Source organism: Musa acuminata, chromosome BXJ3-9, assembly GCF_036884655.1.
Source record: "Musa acuminata AAA Group cultivar baxijiao chromosome BXJ3-9, Cavendish_Baxijiao_AAA, whole genome shotgun sequence".
Lineage (NCBI taxonomy): Eukaryota > Viridiplantae > Streptophyta > Magnoliopsida > Zingiberales > Musaceae > Musa > Musa acuminata.
In genome coordinates, this window is record NC_088357.1 from 40,813,926 (window position 1) to 40,829,988 (window position 16,063).

At 43.0% G+C, this 16,063-nt stretch overlaps 1 protein-coding gene across 1 annotated transcript; it reads left to right on the forward strand.

The window, feature by feature from the left end:
* The first annotated feature begins 262 nt into the window (after nt 1-262).
* LOC135649217 (B2 protein-like) lies at nt 263-14,944 on the forward strand. Its single transcript, XM_065167402.1, has 6 exons — nt 263-435; nt 992-1,609; nt 1,837-1,937; nt 12,399-12,482; nt 12,578-12,688; nt 14,597-14,944. Exons 2-6 carry the CDS (start codon nt 1,012-1,014, stop codon nt 14,636-14,638), a joined length of 936 nt encoding a protein of 311 aa, XP_065023474.1. The 5' UTR covers nt 263-435; nt 992-1,011; the 3' UTR covers nt 14,639-14,944.
* Nucleotides 14,945-16,063: the final 1,119 nt, after the last annotated feature.

Consider the following 16,063-nt stretch of genomic DNA (forward strand, 5'->3'; position numbering starts at 1 on the left):
TCGGTACGTCACCTATGACGTCGAACTAAAATAAATTTATATATAATATTTTTTAAAAATATAAAAATAATTTAAATAAAAAAATAAAATTTTAAAATTTTAAATAATTTATTATCAAACTTACGGGGTTAAAATGGACCTTAATTATGGGCTTGCAATTTCTACCGTTCTTAGGGCACGAATGACGGAAATCCACATCCACAACCCTTTTCTTATCGCGAATATAAGTGGATAACCTCGTCATTAATAGTTTTATCGCCCTGTCGGTGGTGGCTTAGGGCGGAGGAAAGGACGGGGGAGGGTGGCCTCGGTTCCTTTCTCTTTCCTTTTTCTGTCCATCCATCATCACAGAAAATCTAGGGTTCTCAGATTTCTCTCCGTGGATCGGAGCTCGAACCTTCCGTTCCGAGGTTCCGTTGCCGGTGTCGGTTTGAGGTGCGTCCGATCTCGATTTTTCATGCCGTGGATTTTTTTTTCTTTGATGTGGTGGCGAAATCGGTCTCTCCATCTGGGATGCGAAAAAGTTTCGATTTTTACTATGTTGGAGTTGGTTTGTCGGTCTTCTGCCTTGTCAAGTGCCGATCTTGAGAAGGTCAGGCTTATTCTGGATTAGTGTTGTGTTTGCCCGGTTTCTTATAGAATCTTGATGCTGAGGATAGATAGAATCGAAACATGTTCTTATTGAAGTAATTGAGTGCTTTGGCTTCAGTATTATTGGATCATCTTGTTGAAGGAAAGATTTTGGTTTTGGTATTGCTAGGAAGATCTCATTTTTGTATGCCGAATAAATGTTTTGCTGAAATTGGCAGGATCAAGTAGTAAGTTAGATTTAATTTTCTTTTCTGATTTTATCTGAGAGACTCTTGACGTTTCGGACCGTGAGAAATCAGTTTTATGCGTTTCTTTTTTGTCCGAGAAATCCAATCATAACCTCTATCTATAATTGTTTTGCTCATGAAAATTGGTTTTAAGGGTTCTCTTTTCTTAACAGATAGATAAGAACTCGAGCAGATGGACAACCTCTGGCAATTGGGGAACGAGTTCAGAGGACAATCAAAGCTGTCCGAGGACCATCAATGGTCTGTTATCACCTCAAAACTGGCTGAGATGACAAGATCAGATTTTGATCGGATGAACAATGTGGACTATTCAAGGAACACCTTTGAAGCAAAGTCTTATGACAAGTTTGGGATTCAGGAGGATAACAAATTTGAGAATCTCAATCTAAGTCTGATGAATCTGGATCTCAAGATGAATGAGACTTCATTCAAAAGCCCCCACCATAGTGTTTTCAACATGAACAGTGTTTATATGAAAGACAATATAAATGATGTTAACAGCTTCAAACTGAACACAGGATTCAGTAAGTTTGCCAACAACACAAGCAACAAGGAGGTCAATAACAATGTCATCAACAACACAAACAATAACAATAACAACAACAACACCAATGGTAATAACAGTAGCAACAACAACAATGCTGTTGTTGACAAGCGGTTTAAAACGTTACCCGCCACTGAGATGCTACCAAGGAATGAAGTTCTTGGTGGTTATATCTTTGTTTGCAACAATGACACCATGCAGGAAGATCTGAAGCGGCAGCTGTTTGGTATTTTGTCTTTCTCTTTCTTTTGCTCTTTGCAAGTTTTTCCCTTTCCATGTGTACCTTCTGTTGTATTGAAGTGTTACATTAGGCCAGGGTCAATGATTTTTTCTTTCATATTCTTCTGTTCTTGTATATATTCTTGAATTGATACCATGCTGTTAAATTTGAATCAAGTTAAATTAGCTTTTATTTGTAATATAGTGTCAGCATCTAATGATGTTCATTTTCAGGCTTGCCCCCAAGGTATCGTGATTCAGTTCGTTCTATCACTCCTGGATTACCTCTCTTTCTATATAATTATACTACTCACCAGCTTCATGGGATATTCGAGGTTTGAATACGTCTCATAAAATTTCATGTCGGTTGTTAAGTATAATTGGTACATAATTGACATTCTGCATGTTCTTGTTTTCCTGTGGTAATATGTCAAAAAAAAGTCTATTGTAAGGCAGATCTCTTTGTTTCCTATTGCTGTTTTTTGTTTAAACAGTTTTCTTCTTATTTATGCATCCAATAGCTGAAGTTTTTCTTTTCTTTTCCATTTTCTTCTAATTTCCATTTTATTGTAGCTATTACTTATTTTGTATTGTCAATGTATTTAATGAAAAGAGCAGATATCTATCTGATTTTATTATTCTATATTGGCATATATGTTATAATAATTTGTATAGCTTAGGTTTTGAGCCTTCTTATAATAAAATGCAAATAACTTTCTTCTATCAAGGAATATGATGTACAAGTTCATTTGAAAAGTGAGCTTCCTCATTTTCACTATAGTTAATGTGCTTCCACATGGTAATGATTATATGTGAAATTTGACATTCCTACCAATGGTATTAGGCAAGGACTGAAATTTCGTACCATACCGGAGTTTCGAGATTCACTCGGTACGGCTCGTTACTGTATACCAAGCGGTATATTTTGATATATCGCTCAGTATATATATATATATATATGTACATATATGTATATGTATGTACATATATGTACATGTATGTACATGTATGTATATGTATATATACATATAAGTAAAAAAAACAAGGGGCAATTGCCTTGTTACCCTTTTTGACACATTGTCACGGACAAACTTCTAAACAAGGTGTTTGATGTAATGCTTATGTATGTCCGTGTCTTTTGGCATGTTCATGCCTTGTACAGAATGTAAAGGGGCGGCCGAAGGCTTAATAGTCCCATTTTAGTTGGGTTGGTGGCCTCTTTAGGCTTGTAAATAAAGGTTGTGTCATGTGGACACGTGCGAGAGCTTTTCGGTCTGTAATGGACCATTTTACCCTTTGTTGTGCAACTATTCAGAGCTTGTAAAATCTGTTTGTAATTTGCATTGTCTATGAAGTGTTTTTCGGACATGTTCGCTTGTGGATCCCGATTGAGGCGTTCTCTTTAACCCGTTCTCTCTTTTGTTGGTCCTAAGGGACAATGGGAGGCTTCGGGGAGGCTGACCTTTGCGGACGGACGCGCGAGGGTGCCGCACGCCTTAGGCAAAACCAGCTAAGGTCGTGACATTATGGTATCAGAGCGGGACAAGCACTCATAGAAACACTTGACATGCAAACGTGGGGGACCTAGCGGGGCTGCGTTGAGGGCAGTCAGCACACGCGCGATCGTTTGAGGGAAAACGGGCATGGAGATGTAGGGAAAAGAGTCGCTCAGAGGAGCGGGCATCTGACATTGGCATTCAGAGGAATGGCCAACCCTTCGCGCGAGAGGCACCACGAGAACAGGCAAGCTTGGAAGAATGCGGAGCGCACAAAGGTTGGGATGGCTGAGTTTGAGCTACGGCTCAACGTTGACAACTTTACTTGATGGTGCTCAAGGCAAGCGAGGCGCTTGGCAAAAGGACGAGACCATGCAAAGTGGAATGAGTTGCTCAGCGACCGAAAGAGTTGTGCAAAGCTCACAGAGGTGAGAGGAATTGCTAACTCGAAGAATTTGGTACTCATGCATGGGCTTGTATGCGGACGATGGATTGTTCGTGGCCATCCCAAGGCGGTCGAGACTCGGCGCCATGGAGCATTGAAACTTTCTCTTCGACATGCGAAGGATACGTCCGGAGGAGGCTGAAGTGTGCAACGAGTTCAGCATGTTGCTAGGCCTTGAGGGGTGCAGCGGTGGCTGTATTGACGTGGAGGCGCAATCTAGCAAGTGCGTTTGCAAGAGGCAGAACAATGCACAGTTTGTTCAGCAGATCGGAGTAGTCCAAGGGGGTGGTGGTCTCCGAAACGAAGAGAGATGTTGCTCCAACGGGACAGTTATCCAGGAGGGATAAGTCTCAGCTCTCCAGAGGGAGAATCATGTGAGACGGACTTCATATGTTGAGGAGGAGTACCTCACAAACAACAACTCCACGAAGCTCAATGGACCGAGCAAGCAGCGAGGAGTTGTCACATGATCTCGCTCGAGAGAATGCATGGGTGGATGCATTGCGAGATCAAGTGGGGGAGCGACCCAAAGCAACTCAAATGGAGGCACACTTGGAGTCGATATGGAGATCGGACTCAAGGGAGGGCTGACCCGTGGAATGGTGGGCGCGAGGGCCACCATCGACTCAATGCAAAAACGAGGAGCGGAGCAACTTGGGTGTAACTTGGCGAAGTACCCAAGCCGCATGAAGGGAGCCAGCATAGAAGTTGGAACATGGAGCAGAGGCACAGCGCTTTCCCTAGACAGAGGTCAAGGACATGAACTCTTGCAGAGGCAGGAGTAGAATCATGCTGTTCCCTGGGTCCTTCATTCTGACAGAGCGGACTCATCTTGCATGGTGCCAAAGACGAAGGGAGCTTCGGGGCACATGCACCTTATCTCGGAGGAGCATTCGATGGAGGAACTAAGGCGACTCAATTTGCGGAGGCGAAGTTGGGTACAGAAGGCCTTAGCACGGGGCAAGAGGACGCAGAGGCGGGTACTCTTGAAGAATATGCCACAGTGTTGCCATTCGAGTTGCTATGAAGGAAGCGGTGCGCAGTGGAGATTGTGCTGGTAGGGGCAGAGGCCCAGGATCCAGACAATGGTGCACAAATTACAGTGAAGTTGGTGGACTTCGGGAGCTACTAGGCGACGGACTGTCCTAGAGCGGTGCTTCATCTAGGTGTGACCCAAGAGTGGGTGGATGAAGGTCGATTGCCAAAGGAGCGAACAAAATCAAAGGTGGAGGAGACCCTGCGATGTATTGGCAGAGGCCACACATGGAGGGTTCACAATTCGAGTTTATTCCACAAGGATCAGAATGCAATGGAGATGTCACCAGGAGGCGACATGGTGCAGCGGATCGTGGTGGAACAGTTCGTGGCAATGCGACACACACGACATAGTCCCGAGAGGGACTAGATCATATAGAGGTATGATCGGGAGCTACTGGGAGCTCCGCTTTGGTGAACAACACGACGGCAAGAAGGGCTATGGATTCAAGGAGTGAAGGCCATGGTACCGCAGAGGCGGGTCTTCCGGGCGTGCACCGAATTTTGCATTGGATGAAAACCTTGGTCATCAGCATATGGGGGCTGTGTTCCACCAAGGGAAAAGTTCGAATGCAAGTACCAGTGAGTCCCATGAGAGGGACTTGATCATGCAGAGGTATGATCGAAGCAGCTGGAGAGTTGGACTGCTCCAGAGCTCATATTCGCTTAAGGGAGCCCGACAAGTCAGAGGACAAGGTCGAGTAAGCGAACGTTGCTACCAAGGAAGCTAAGGAGAACAGAATCGGTGCAAACCCTACAATGTGATGGCAGAGGCCATGCATGGGTGTTGCAGTCTGTCTTTCCATCGACCAAACAGACTGCTTGGAGAACACAGAGGTGTTGAAGCAAGGGGTCGAAAGGGGCGAGGAAGCGACGATGAGTCCAGAGGGACTTAGCTACCCAAAATCAAGCAATCAGTTAGAATGGAGGTGGACTCAGAGGAGTGCCACGGAGACATCTCTACTGATTGTGAAGAAAAGGGATGCAGATGCGAGGCAACGGATAGTAGGGCCATGGGCATGGCAGCGCCATGGTACCGCAGAGGCGGGACTTCCGTGCAAGTCATTGATCCCTTGCTCTCATGGAGGGAGAGCGCTTGGTCGTGAAAGGGGCCGAGGAGATGGAGAATGCAGAGACAATCTTCAAGTACCGAGACAAGGCTGAAGGGCAGAGGCCGAAGAACTTCGTAAGACCGGTGTCAACAAGTTTCTCATCAAGATAGCCGTAAGTGAAGGACTTCGGGTAATGCAAGAGTGCACGACCAAGGAACGAAGCAAGCAGTACGTGGTGCTGTACCTTTGCTACTCAGTGGAGTAGGCGGCAGGGTTGATGGAGAAGACGGTACAATCCCAGAGGCGACCTCATCTATCAGAGAATTACTCCAAGTTGGGGTGAAAACTTCCTGCATTCCAGAAGTTCAATGGCATTGAGAAGGTGAATCACAGTAGCTAACTCAACGCAAGGAGTGCAAACACTTCAAGTGCTTCAGAAGTGTGAGCAAAGAGCAGGCGAAGGCCAGTAACCAGCTCGATGCATGAAGTACAACCTTGAGGAGGCGGGCGAAGTCAAGTAACCTTTGCCTTCTCAACTCTTAAGAGGATGGGCGAAACCGAGTACCCCAATTCTTTTATCTATCCAGCAAAGGAGCTCTGCATAAGTTCAAAGACCCTTCGAAGATAATGGAAGACAATAGTTGTCAAATCCTCACCAACGGTGATCAGTGCTACTGAGAGTAGATTGTCCGCTTCATTTCCCAACGAAATGCCAATCGAAAGCGGAAGTGATGCGAACCTACTTGGATGTGACAACTAACTGAAAGAAGAGTCAATGAGCAGATTTTGTGGAGGAAGGACCCAAAACTTCAGAAGTTTGCGAGGCGATGCTCGTTAAAGCTCCAACAAGCATCCACCCAGTTCAAGCAGCATGTGGAAATTTTGAGAAACTGGCGCAGTAAGAATGGTCTTTTCCTTCATTTGGTGGATCCGCAGGAATCAACGAGGATCAACACAACTCAGCCAACCCCACACCAGAGTCAGAGTCATTGGTGAGTTGAAGCAGCATGGCGGATCAAAGTTCGACTACTCAAAAACAGCAGCGGAGAGCAGCTGGGAGCCAGGAGGCGCATTTCAGCTGGAGCAGAAGATTGAAGACTCAGCAAAGGCGAAGAGTTGCAGTGTTCACAAAGGCTTCGACGAGGACGTCGAAGAGATAAGTGGGGGAGAATGTCACGGACAAACTTCTAAACAAGGTGTTTGATGTAATGCTTATGTATGTCCGTGTCTTTTGGCATGTTCATGCCTTGTACAGAATGTAAAGGGGCGACCGAAGGCTTAATAGTCCCATTTTAGTTGGGTTGGTGGCCTCTTTAGGCTTGTAAATAAAGGTTGTGTCATGTGGACACGTGCGAGAGCTTTTCGGTCTGTAATGGACCATTTTACCCTTTGTTGTGCAACTATTCAGAGCTTGTAAAGTCTGTTTGTAATTTGCATTGTCTATGAAGTGTTTTTCGGACATGTTCGCTTGTGGATCCCGATTGAGGCGTTTTCTTTAACCCGTTCTCTCTTTTGTTGGTCCTAAGGGACAATGGGAGGCTTCGGGGAGGCTGACCTTTGCGGACGGACGCGCGAGGCTGCCGCACGCCTTAGGCAAAACCAGCTAAGGTCGTGACAACATGGGGAGAAGAAACCTCGATTTCTTCTCCCCACGTCACAGACAAAACTGTAAATAGGGTATTTCATGTAATGCTCATGTATGTCTGTGTCTTTTGGTTTCTTCATGCTCTGCACAGTATGTAGAGGGACGGTCGAAGGCTTAATAGCCCTATTTTAGTTGGGTTTGGTGGTCGTCCTAAGCTTGCAAACAAAGGTTGTGTAATGTGGGTACTTGTGGGGATTTCGGTCTGTAGTGGACCATTTTGGACCCTTTGTTGTGCAACCCATTCAGAGCTTGTAAAAGTCTATTTGTAATTTGCATTGGCTATGAAGTGTTTCCTGAAATAATTGCTTGTGGATCCTGAGTGAGGCACTTTCTCTAACTCATTTTTTATTTAGTAGGTCTTAAGGGACCATAGGAGGTTTCAGGGAGGCTGACCTTTGCGGACGGACACACAAAGGTGTCGCACAACTTAGACAAAACCAGTTAAATCCGTGACAGATGGTATCAGAGCAGGACAAGCATTCATAGAAACATTTAGTATGCAATTATGCGGGACCTAGCGGGGTTGCATTGAGGGCAGCTTGCACGCGCGATCGTTTTGGGGAAAACGAGCATGGAGATGTAGGGAAAAGGAGTCGCTCAGAGGAGCGGGCATATAAGATTGATATTCAGAGGAGTGGCTAACCCTTCGTGCAAGAGGCACCACGAAGACAATCAAGTTGGTAAGAATGCATAGCACACAAAGGTTGGGATGGCTGAGTTTGAGCTACGGCTCAACGTTGATAATCATACTTGATGGTGCTCAAGGCAAGCGAGGCGCTTAGTAAAGGATGAGACTATGTAAGGTGGAATGAGTTGTTCAACGACCGAAAGAGTTGTGCAAATCTCATAAAGGTGAGGGGAATTGCTAACTCGAAGAATTCGGTGCTCATGCAAGGGCTTTTATGTGAACGATGGTGTGTTCGTGGCCTTCCCAAGGCGACCGAAACTTGGCGCCATGAAGCATTGAAACTTTCTCTTCAGTATAAGAATGATACGTCTGTAGGAGGTTGAAGTGTGCAATGAGTTCAGTATGTTGCTAGGTCTTGAGAGTTGCAGTGGAGGTTGTATTGACGTGGAGTCGTAATATAGTAAGTGCGTTTGTGGGAGGCAAAATAATACACAATTTGTTCAGCAAGGCAAAGTAGTCCAAGGGGATGGTGGTTTCCGAAACTTTCAGAGAGAAGGAAGCGAAGAGAGAAGTTGCTCCAACGGGACAAATATCCAGGGGGGATAAGTCTTAGCTCTCAAGAGGGAGAACCATGTGCAACAGACCGCATATGTTGAGGAGTATCTCAAAACAACTCTACAAAACTCAATGGACCGAGCAAGCGGCGAGGAGTCGTTGTATGATCTCGCTTGAGATAGTGCATTGGGGAATGCATTTCGACATTAAGTGGGGGAGCGACCCAAAGCAACACAAATGAAGGCACACTTAGAGTCGATATGAAGATTGAACTTAATGGAGGGCTGACCTGTGGAATGATGGGCGTGAGGACCATCATCAACTCAATGCAAATCGAGGAGCAGAGCAACTTGGGTGTAACTTGGCGAAGTACCTAAGCCTCATGAATGGAGCCGGTATAGAAGATGGAACATGGAGCGGAGGTACAGAGCTTTCCTTGGACAGAGGTCAAGGACATGAACTCTTGCAGAGGCAAGAGCGGGATCATGTCGTTCTATGAGTCCCTCATTCTGATGGTGCAAACTCATCTTACGTGGTGCCAAAGACGAAGGGAGCTTTTGGGCCTATGCACCTTATCTCGGAGAAGCATTTGATGGAGGAACCAAGATGCCTCAATTTGCGAAGGCGAAGTTGGGTTCAGAAGGCCTTGGCACGGGGCAAGAGGACGCAGAGGCGGGTACTCTTGAAGAATATGCCACAGTGCTGCCATTCAAGTTGCCATGAAGGAAGTGGTGTGCAGCGGAGATTGTGTTGGTAGGGGCAGAGGCCCAGGATCCAAACAATGGTACACCAATTTCAACGAAGTCAGTGGACTTCGGGAGCTACTAGGCAACGGATTGTCTTATAGCGGTGCTTTGTCTAGGTGTGACCCAAGAGCGGGTGGACGAAGGTCGATTACCAAAGGAGCGAACACAGTCGAAGGTGGAAGAGGCATTGTGATGTGTTGGTAAATGCCACACATAGAGGGATCATAATTCAAGTTCATCTCACAAGGATCAGAATGCAATGGAGATGCCATCAGGAGGTGACATGGTGCAGCGGATCATGGTGGAACAGTTTGTGGCAATGCGATACACACGAATCTAATCTCGTGAGAGACTATATCATACGGAGGTATGATCGGGAGCTACTGGGAGCTCCACTTCGGTGAACAACATGACGACAAGAAGGGCTATGGATTCAAGGAGTGAAAGTCATGGTATCGCAGAGGCGGGTCTTCCATGCGTGCATCAAATTTTGCATTGGATGAAAGCCTTGGTCATCAGGATATGGTGGCTGTGTACCACCGAGGGAAAAGTTCGAATGCAAGTACCAGTGAGTCCCATGGGAGGGACGTGATCATGCAGAGGTATGATCTGAGCGGTTGGAGAGTTGGACTGCTCTAGAGCTCATATTCGCTTAAGGGAGCACAGCAAGTCATAGGACAAGGCCGAGTAAGCGAACGTTGCTATCAAGGAAGCTAAGGAGAACAGAATCGGTGCAAACCCCACAACATGATGGTAGAGGCCATGCATGGGAGTTGCAGTCTGTCTTTCCATCGACCAAGGGGAACTACTTGGATAACACAGAGGTGTTAAAGCAAGGGGTCGAAAGGGGTGAGGAAGCGATGATGAGTCCAGAGGGACTTAGCTATAAAAAACCAAGCAAGCATCGGTTAGAATGAAGGTGAACTCAGAGGAGTGCCATAGAGACAGATATACCGATCGCGAAGAAAGGGATGCAGATGCGAGGCGACGGATAATAGGGCCATGGGCATGGCAACGCCATGGTACCGTAGAGGCGAGGCTTCCGTGAAGTCATTGGTCCCTTGCTCTCATGGAGGGAGAGCACTTGGTCGTGAAAGGGGCCGAGGAGGTAGAGAGTGCAGAGGCAAACCCCAAGTACTGAGATAAGGTTGAAGGGCAGAAGCTAGGGAACTTCGTAAGACCGGTGTCGACGAGCTTCTCATCAAGATAGCAAAAAGTGGAAGATTCGGGTCGATGCAAGAGTGCACGACCAAGGAATGAAGCAGGCAGTACACGGTGCTGTACCTTTGCTATTCAAAGGAGTAGGCGGTTGGGTTGATGGAGAAGACGGTACAATCCCAAATGCGACTAAAACTATCAGAGACTTACTCCAAGTTGGGGTGAAAACTTCTTACAATCCAAAAGTTCGATGACATTAAGAAGGTGAATCACAATAACTAACTCAACGCAAGGAGTGCAAACATTTCAAGTGCTTCAGAAGTGTGAGCAAAGAGTAGGCGAAGGCCAGTAACCAGCTCGATGCATGGAGTACAACCCTCGAGGAGGCGAGCGAAGTTAAGAACCCTTGCCTTCTCAACTCTTAAGAGAATGGGTGAAATCGAGTACCCTAATTTTCTTATCTATCCAGCAAAGGGGCTCTGCACATGTTCAAAGACCCTTCGAAGAAACCAAATGGAAGACAATAGTTGTCAAATCCTCACCAATGGTGATTAGTGCTACTGAGAGTAGATTATTCATTTCATTTCCCAACAGAATGCCAATCGAAAGCGGAAGTGATGCGAACCTACTTGGAAGTGACAACTAAGTGAAAGAAGAGTCGATGGACAAATTTTATGGAGGAAGGACTCAAAAACTTCAAAAGTTTACGAGACGATGCTCGTTAAAGCTCTAACAAGCATCCACCCAGTTCAAGTAACATGAGACATTTAAGAGATTGGCGCATAGTAAGGATGGTCTTTTCTTTAATCTGAAGTATCCACAGGGATAAACACAACTCAACCCCATATTAAAGTCAGAGTCATTGGCGAGTTGAAGCAGCATGACAGATCAAAAGTTCGACTATTCAACAACAGCGGCAGAGAGCAGCAAGGAGCCAAGAGGCGTATTGTAGCTAGAGCAAAAGATTGAAGACTCAGCAAAGGTGAGGAGTTGCAGCGTCGGTAATGGCTTCGACAAGGACGTCGGAGGAATAAGTGGGGGAGAATGTCACAGACAAAATTGTAATTGAGGCGTTTAATGTAATGCTCATGTATGTCCGTGTCTTTTGGTTTGTTCATGCTCTGCACAACATATAGAGGAATGGTCAAAGGTTTAATAGCTCCATTTTAGTTAGGTTTGGTGGTCGTCCTAGGCTTGCAAACAAAGGTTGTGTCATGTGGGTACTTGTGGGGATTTCGATCTGGGTACTTGTGGGGATTTTGATCTGTAGTGGACCATTTTGGACCCTTTATTGTGCAACCATTCAGAGCTTGTAAAAAAAGTGACATCACCTCTTTTCTGCCTGCATGGAGAGAAGGTGGGGAGAAGAAACCAATTCCTTCTCCCCACGCGGGCAACTCATCCCCTCGTTTCTTCTGCCTATGTGGGGAGAAGAAACATCTCCTCGACGACACTCGCTTTCTTCTCCCCGCGACATCGCCGAGGATTCTTCTCCCCGCGTGGATAAGGAAAAGTCGTCGACGACACCGAGGCCTCGTTGCCTCAGATGAGGAGGGAGAGTGGCGTCGGATCTCTAGGTTATGCTCTTCTTCTCTCTCTTCTTTCTTCTTCCTTGGCTAAAACCACATAGTAGCGGGTGGTGACGATCGATTTAGGGGGGTAACGGGACGGAAATAGGCCCAATTGCAGGGCGGTCTGCGTATCGGTCTACTAGCGGACTGATACGTACCGTCCGCTACGGGTGGTATTATTCGAAATTAAAATCCTTGGTATTAAGTAAGTTGTTTAGGTCTCAGTCTGCTTACGTTTGCCTTTGATAACAATTCTGGGTGGCTATTTCTTGTTAAATCAGGGTACTTATGAATCCAATTGATCTCCTCAGTATTGTCATTTTATAATTGTGTGTGCTAGTAGATTTTAGATATGTTGGAAATTAAATTAACTGCACCTTTATGCTGACAGTTAAAATTCATTGCATGATTTCTATTAATAGTATTATTTCTGGAGAATACATTTGATTTCTTTTTTCTCATAAGGCTGCTAGCTTTGGGGGTTCTAACATTGATCCAACAGCGTGGGAAGATAAAAAGTGCAAAGGCGAGTCCAGGTTTCCTGCACAGGTAGATAAAGTGATTTGATTTTTTGTGTCAAAATTGTTTTTTTTTTTTTGCATTTCATGAAATATACCAAATATTTTATATCGTGAAAATATTAGGTGAGGATCCGTGTAAGAAAACTTTGCAAGCCTTTAGAGGAGGATGCATTTAGGCCAGTTTTGCATCATTATGATGGTCCAAAGTTTCGCCTTGAACTCTCGGTCACAGAGGTACATACCTGGTTCCAATTCCTTCCCATCCATGAGCTGAAACTTTATGTTAAAGTAGAAAACGGAAATAATTACATGCTTGCACATAATATGCTGTTTTGTTTATTCTTAATTTTGAAGCAATATAGTCTTTTAATTCTTCTTACCTTTTCCTAATATGAACAAGATACTTATGTTTATTAGTTCTATGTTTATGAAATGTTCTTTGTCATAGTCATCCTAACAATAATAAAAGACAATATTTCTGCTGAACTTCTTATAACCCAAATGACCCCATCAATTTCCACAAATATCTTGCATTTGTGGTATTCATGTTGCTGTTCATTTTTCTAAGTTCATCCCAGCACTACTGTTTTCTCCCACATTTAAATTCCCAGTTTCAATAGCAATAATTCAACCTTGTTCTAACTATCATACAATCTTGCTTGATCCTGTCTCTTTGGTCTGTTCAAATCCTGCTTTTCATTTAAACATCATGTTCATTCCAACGGAAATAAACCTGTTATTGTACTGCATGTGACATTGCCTAATATCCACAAACAGGCACTAACAGTGCCTAAAATGAAACAGATTATGTCCTGATTCTTCTTAAACTCTTCCTTCTTAATGATGATTTCCTAATTGATTCACTGAAACTGATAGAACTTGGAAAAAGAGCAGTGAAACACTGAATTGGAATTTATTCTTCGTGTTGGGTATATTAATGTTTTTCATGTGCACATGCATATGCACTGTAACTAGAGTCATCAAATATGAACATTAGAGATTATAAAACTTTGCTGATGCAAATGTTTTATCATGAAAGCTATGTCAATAGTATAAAACCTAGCTGATGGAAAATTTTCCTTCGAAAGCTGTTTAAATTTTGTTGTAATAGTTTCTTTGTGCATATTTAATTTGTGGTAATAGATTCTGTGTATATTTTTTCAAACATAAGATAAACTATTTATCACATGGTTATCTGTTATTTGTTCAAGCTCCATTGACATCCCAAAATTAATCCAAATGCAGTTGACCTTCTCCTTTGGAACTGTTAACCAATGACAGATTCACCATAGGGTTAATTTTGTTGAAGCCACATTTTCTCCATTAGATCCTAGAACTCATTGCATATACTTAAATACAAGGCCTGGAACATACAATAAAATTTTTTGTTTGCCTCTCTGCGGTTGCTTTATTATCAATCATCAATCAAGTTCATTTTTAAATTGCTGCCTAATTGTTTAAGCTTTAGATTCCACTTCTACCCCCAAATCTTATGGTGCACTGAGTTCTTTATTGGTACCCAAGAGTGTGTTAACTAGCTTCTCCTTTGGAAATTCGATTTGTCTAGAAATTAGCCTGGAGAAATTATTTTGATTTGCCTTCTATCATTGACTTTAACCTTGAAAATAAGTCACGAAGCAAATAAATGAAGATAAAAAGAGGTTCTGGTATTATCATTTGAAGGCATTCATAATATTTCAAGAGCTGCAGTGAGTTGGAAAGACAGAGGGCTGGAGAGGCAGAGGTCTGTCTCCCAGTCATCAGTTCACAACTGTGACCTTATCAGATATTAAGTGATTATCACTGATTTAAATTGAGAACCTCATGATAACATTTCACATGATATGTATCTAAAAAATGAAGTCATTATTCATACTTTAAAAAAAAAGATTTTCAAAATGTTTATTAATTTTTGAATCCAAAATTGCCTTTTTGTTCGATTCTGATCTTCCAATCTAATTGATTTCGACCATGGGCGCTAGGTCAATCTTAGTCATGCAGACGTTCAATTCCTTTTCTATTTTCTCTCTTCTTTTACTAAATCCATGATGAACTAATGGCAAATTCTGTAGCATACTCATTCCACTAGGCATTTATAGCACATGTACTGATTCTCTGCTACTCATTTTTCGTGGTGGTCAGACTCTTCAGCTTCTAGATTTGTGTGAAAAAGAAAGCATGTGATGCAATATGGCTGAAGAAAAATCCTGCTTGAGGCTGAGGATTTTAATAGTCGTATACATGTTTTGTGAGGCTTGGGTAAACTCGACCTTTTGTATGTTGTGGTTCTAATGGAAGCGCAAGCTTTTATGGCCCTTAGTTTTTGTTGTCACTTCTACAAGAGACTTATCGAGCTTTCCAAAATTGAAAGCTTGTATTTTTAAAGGTTTTTTTTCATCTGATACAATTGTCTGTAATTTACCCAATGCTTGTTGGTAGATTATTCTAGTAAATACAAAAAAAGAACTGAAGAAACTGCTTGGGAGGCAAGCCATAGCTCAAGGCTAGCATGAGACTGTTGTCGGCAATTTCTCTGAAAGGTATTCGTGTATTGTCTCACCCACAAAAATCGTATTTTTGTTTGTCATTTTCTCTACACTTCAGATCTCGCATCTGTTATTGTATATGGATTGTAGTGTTTATCTAGTAATGTTCCCGCTTTATTGTCCTTTTTTCCTCATGATGATGATGGAGCAAATGCTTCACACATTCCCTCTTTGCCTTGCCTTTCTTTGTGGGATGGACAATTCAAATGTCAGATTTGGTGTTTGAGTTGAGATAGTTTTATATGTTCAAAATTTGTTGTCAAGTCACAAACATCCTCTTGTCTTTATCGATGAGAATGTCTTTAATAATTTAATCATTATTATTAGTGAAGTGATAAAATTTTTACATGCAATGCAAGGCTACTTGTAGTGGTCGTCACGACAATTAGCCTACTAATCACACAATTCAATGACAACATGTGGGAATGTGGGATGCTGTTTGTTCTGGTTGAACCTATCAATCTGATCTGATTTGATCTACTAATTCAAGTAGTGGGATACATTTATATGTTCAAAAATTATTGTGGTCAAGTTACAAAGTCTTTATTGATAAGAATATCTTTAATAATTTGATCATTGTTATTAGTGAGATACAAATTTTTTACATGGATTTCAAGGCTACTTATAGTGGCCCTCGCCACAATTAGCTTACTAATCATATAATTCAAGGATGACAACATGTGGGACATTGTTTGTTTTGGTCGAACCTATCAATCCGATTTGACCTACTAATTCAAGTTATGGTATACTCTTATATGTTCAAAATTGGTTGTGGTCAAGTCATAAATATTATCTTTATTAATGAGAATGTCTTCAATAATTTGATCATTGTTATTAGTAAGATGACAAATTTTTTACATGTATTGTTATTAGTGAGATGACAAAATTTCTACATGCATTTCAAGGTTACTTGTAGTGGCCCTCATCACAATTAGCTTATTAATAATACAATTCAAGGATAACATGTGGGATATTATTTGTTTCGGTCCGGTGGAACCTATTAATCCGATTCGATTCGACTTACTAATTCAAGTTGTGGCATGCTCTTATATGTTCAAAATTT

What these genes read in the sequence shown, in the direction of transcription:
- LOC135649217 (XM_065167402.1), top strand. Translation starts at nt 1,012, where the DNA reads ATGGACAACCTCTGGCAATTGGGGAACGAGTTCAGAGGACAATCAAAG. An exon ending in AGCTTCATGGGATATTCGAG is followed by an intron (nt 1,938 to 12,398) that starts GTTTGAATACGT and finishes TTTTCTCATAAG; the next exon opens with GCTGCTAGCTTTGGGGGTTC. An exon ending in AGTCCAGGTTTCCTGCACAG is followed by an intron (nt 12,483 to 12,577) that starts GTAGATAAAGTG and finishes TGAAAATATTAG; the next exon opens with GTGAGGATCCGTGTAAGAAA.